The sequence below is a fragment of the Nanorana parkeri genome, unplaced genomic scaffold (assembly GCF_000935625.1).
Source record: "Nanorana parkeri isolate BGI_ZX_2015 unplaced genomic scaffold, ASM93562v1 scaffold269, whole genome shotgun sequence".
NCBI classification, from domain to species: domain Eukaryota; kingdom Metazoa; phylum Chordata; class Amphibia; order Anura; family Dicroglossidae; genus Nanorana; species Nanorana parkeri.
This window is the reverse complement of record NW_017306537.1, coordinates 952,222-955,496: the sequence shown is the minus strand read 5'-3', so window position 1 is coordinate 955,496 and position 3,275 is coordinate 952,222. Positions and strand designations below refer to the sequence as shown.

Genomic DNA, 3,275 nt, shown 5'->3' with positions numbered 1-3,275 from the left:
CTACCTAAAAAACAATCTGCAGAACAGAAATCTTCAGTACTGGTTTGCTTAATTCAGGGGTACATTATTCCGGTAGTAAAGCGCCCTGAGCAGTTTAAGGTTTACAATGTTGTTTACAGCACTCTGTAAAAGTACTTATCCACTGAATGAAGAATGGTCTTACGTGCAGACAGTGTGTAGTTGTTTCTGTTGCAGGAACAGTGACAATCACTATGCAGCTAGTGCTACACAGTAACATAAACAATGCTGGGAGGTCAGCTCCCTGAAGATTATGAGACTGGATCTATGAAGTCACATAGGCACCAAACTGTGTCATTTGTGCTTTTGTGGTAAAAGAGCATGAATGGAGCTTTGAAAACAGCTGTTTATAGGCTCAGTGTTCACATAAAGGCAGCCAAAAGGGGTCTTAGATACAGAGTATCTCTGTAATGTCTCTATAACTGGAACATGAACACATTTCCCTGTGGGCATCATCAAAATATATTATCCATCTTAATAATTATTCTGCAGGCAAGGTATAATTTGTCCTTACAATATTGCATTTATATGCACTTCATCCACACTCTGAGAAAAAATAAACCCTTCCACTGACATGGCGTTTGTATTATTTCTGTAGCAAACAGTTAAACCATGGTTTCCCACAGATATAAATATACTTATAGTTACAAGTCTGGCATAAAAATTCTCATTAGCTATTATCTTGTGTTTCACACGTGTGTTGGACAGTCCATAAAGAGGTCTGTTTTAGCCACTTGTAGAGAAAGGGGAGGGGGTTTGTAGGGGCAGCTGCTCAAGCTGCAGGGAATACCTCCTCCACTCCTAGGCTTCCCTCGAGTCCTTGTGCCCACAACCCCGAGCCGGCGCTGGCATAGGATTCCCTGCCAGGCCTGTAGTGTCTTTGAACTCCATACCCACACACCGCTGGTTATGCCCACGGCTAGAGACATGAAGATCTTGAGCATGAAGACTGCTACACTGGGTATGGAGGTAGGCAAGGTACAATCTGGCCTGCTACTCCCGGCTGCTGTCCTACAGGGCTCTTCTCGAGCCCTGGCCTCCCAGTGAGCCAAGTTAAGTCTTTCATAAAAGCAACAGACAATGATGCAAGTTGCTGGGACAGTATATAGTATAGAGAACACACCAATCTTAACCATTAGCTTCTCCAGTTTCTCCGTATTGGTTCCCCCAGTTTTCATTACACGGCGGATGTGGAAGAGGGCTACAAAGCCAGTTAGTAGAAATGATGTGCCGGTCACCAAGTAGCAGGAGAGAGGCACAAGAACAAATCCAGTTAGGGCACTGGGGTCCGAGCCACCAACATAGCAGAGTCCAGTCAACTCATCTCCCCCCACTTTTCGCATTGTGAGTATGATAATAGTCTTCACTGCTGGAATACCCCAGGCAGCTAGGTGAAAGTAGCTTCCATGGGATTCAATGGCCTCATGACCCCACTTCTTGCTCGCTGCCAGGAACCAAGTGAGGGTTAATACCACCCACCACAGTGAACTGGCCATGCCAAAGTAGTACAATATAAGAAAGACAAGGGTGCAGCCACTGCTCTCCAAGCCCTCTCGGATCAAGTAGGGGGCGCCACCTTCCCGGTCACAAGCTATGCTGGGGGTTCCAGCTGCAGCTCGGATGAGAAATGCAGTGCAGTATACATTGTAACACATGCTAAGAAAGATAATTGGCCTCTCGGGATACTGGAATCGCTGGGGGTGTAATAAAAAAGTCAATACTGTGAAGGCAGTGGAGATAAAGCAAAGACCAGACCAGGCTGCCATCCACACTAAAGCAAAGTCCTTATCACTTGAAGACCAGTAGACATCCACTCCTGGGGTGCACCTTGGGGCACAAACTCCACTCCTCTCCACATATAAAAATTTGTCAGGGTTGGGGCAACGGCTGGGTATACCCATCCCTGCACCTGATGGACGTGGAGGCCGTGGTGCCACAGGAAGCATACCATGTCCATTGGTAACAGGATCTCCATTTGTGGAATTCTCGGGAGCCTCCATACACAGTGCATTTGGGTCGTTTTTACTGGGCAGACGATCACAGTCCAAAGAAGCAGGCCAGCCAAAATTAAACTGCTCCATTATGGGCACGCACTTCAGACGGGCAGATTCACACATGGGCTTGCATGCAGGAATTGAGGTTGACACCTGCTCGGTGCACATGGGTGCGTAAAGGGAGCAGAGAAAGAAGCGGAGGTGAACATGACAGCCATACTCCACCAGTGGGGCAAACTCCTGAAGTTTTACCGCTGCCTCTTCTTGAGAGTCATGGCCAACATAGTTGGGCATCCTAGTCATGTTGTAGCCAATACCTTGACACATAGGAATCCGAATAAGTTCACATTTTGCTTCTCTTCCCCTCTCCACATCATATAAACCCATCTCCAGAGCAAGGGTCGTCAGCAGCATCTGCCACACGAAGGGAAGGGTTACAAAGCAGCCTAAACGAGACATCCTCAGGGCAAGTCAAACTTGAGCACTGGCTACAAGGCAACAACTGTGAGGACAGGAGCTGAGCCGGAGCGGATATACACAAACACACGACTTATATCCAGCTGTCTGTTTTAAGCAGGACACAATGCATTCCAGCACAACGGCGTGTAGGATCAGTTTTCTAGCCTTACAACTGGGTCACAGAGGACACAAATGACCGTTTCTGTAACAGTTCTCCCAAGCACGATGGACAATACTTGTTGCAAGCTCAGGGCACAGAAGCCAACCATTTGGGAATGTTAAAGAAATCTGTCAGGATCCAGTTTGAAGACTTATGTTACAATCCACAGGAAAACAGCATGCTCTTTTGCAGAATGGCATGGCACTTCTGACTGGTCCAGTGGTATGCCCACAGGCTGGCAGTTCTTGCGGTCTGTAGTCAGGCTGTCTATTCCAGGAGGTCCTCAGTGAGATATTTAGCAAAAGTGCAGCTCTCCTCCTCCCATGCTGCCACTGTGAAATGTTGGGAAACAATGCAAGACTGAAGAGTGTCTGTGACAGGGGGGAAGCAGCGGACGGCACACACGCTTACAGAGAATGAAAACAAATGCCTTGGAGTGCAAATGGGACAGATTAAAGGCAGCGTGGTAATATGAAGAGGGCACAGAGGGTTAAGGACGGAGAGGCTTCGCAGACAGATCCCGCCCAGCCTGCATGCTGGGGAGGGTATGCCAGCTGTTGCTGGGAGCTCTGGCTACTGCTGACACTAAAGCGTGCTATGGATTTCTGAGGAGAGAAATCACAACTGGGATGTGGCTAGGCTTC

The 3,275-nt window shown here is 47.9% G+C and overlaps 1 protein-coding gene across 1 annotated transcript; it reads right to left on the bottom strand.

The window, feature by feature from the left end:
* Positions 1-589: 589 nt before the first annotated feature.
* Positions 590-2,947, bottom strand: FZD9 (frizzled class receptor 9). The gene has a single exon (XM_018557143.1). The coding sequence runs from the start codon at positions 2,469-2,471 to the stop codon at positions 708-710; it is 1,764 nt and encodes a 587-aa protein (XP_018412645.1). The 5' UTR covers positions 2,472-2,947; the 3' UTR covers positions 590-707.
* Between the last annotated feature and the right edge of the window lie 328 nt (positions 2,948-3,275).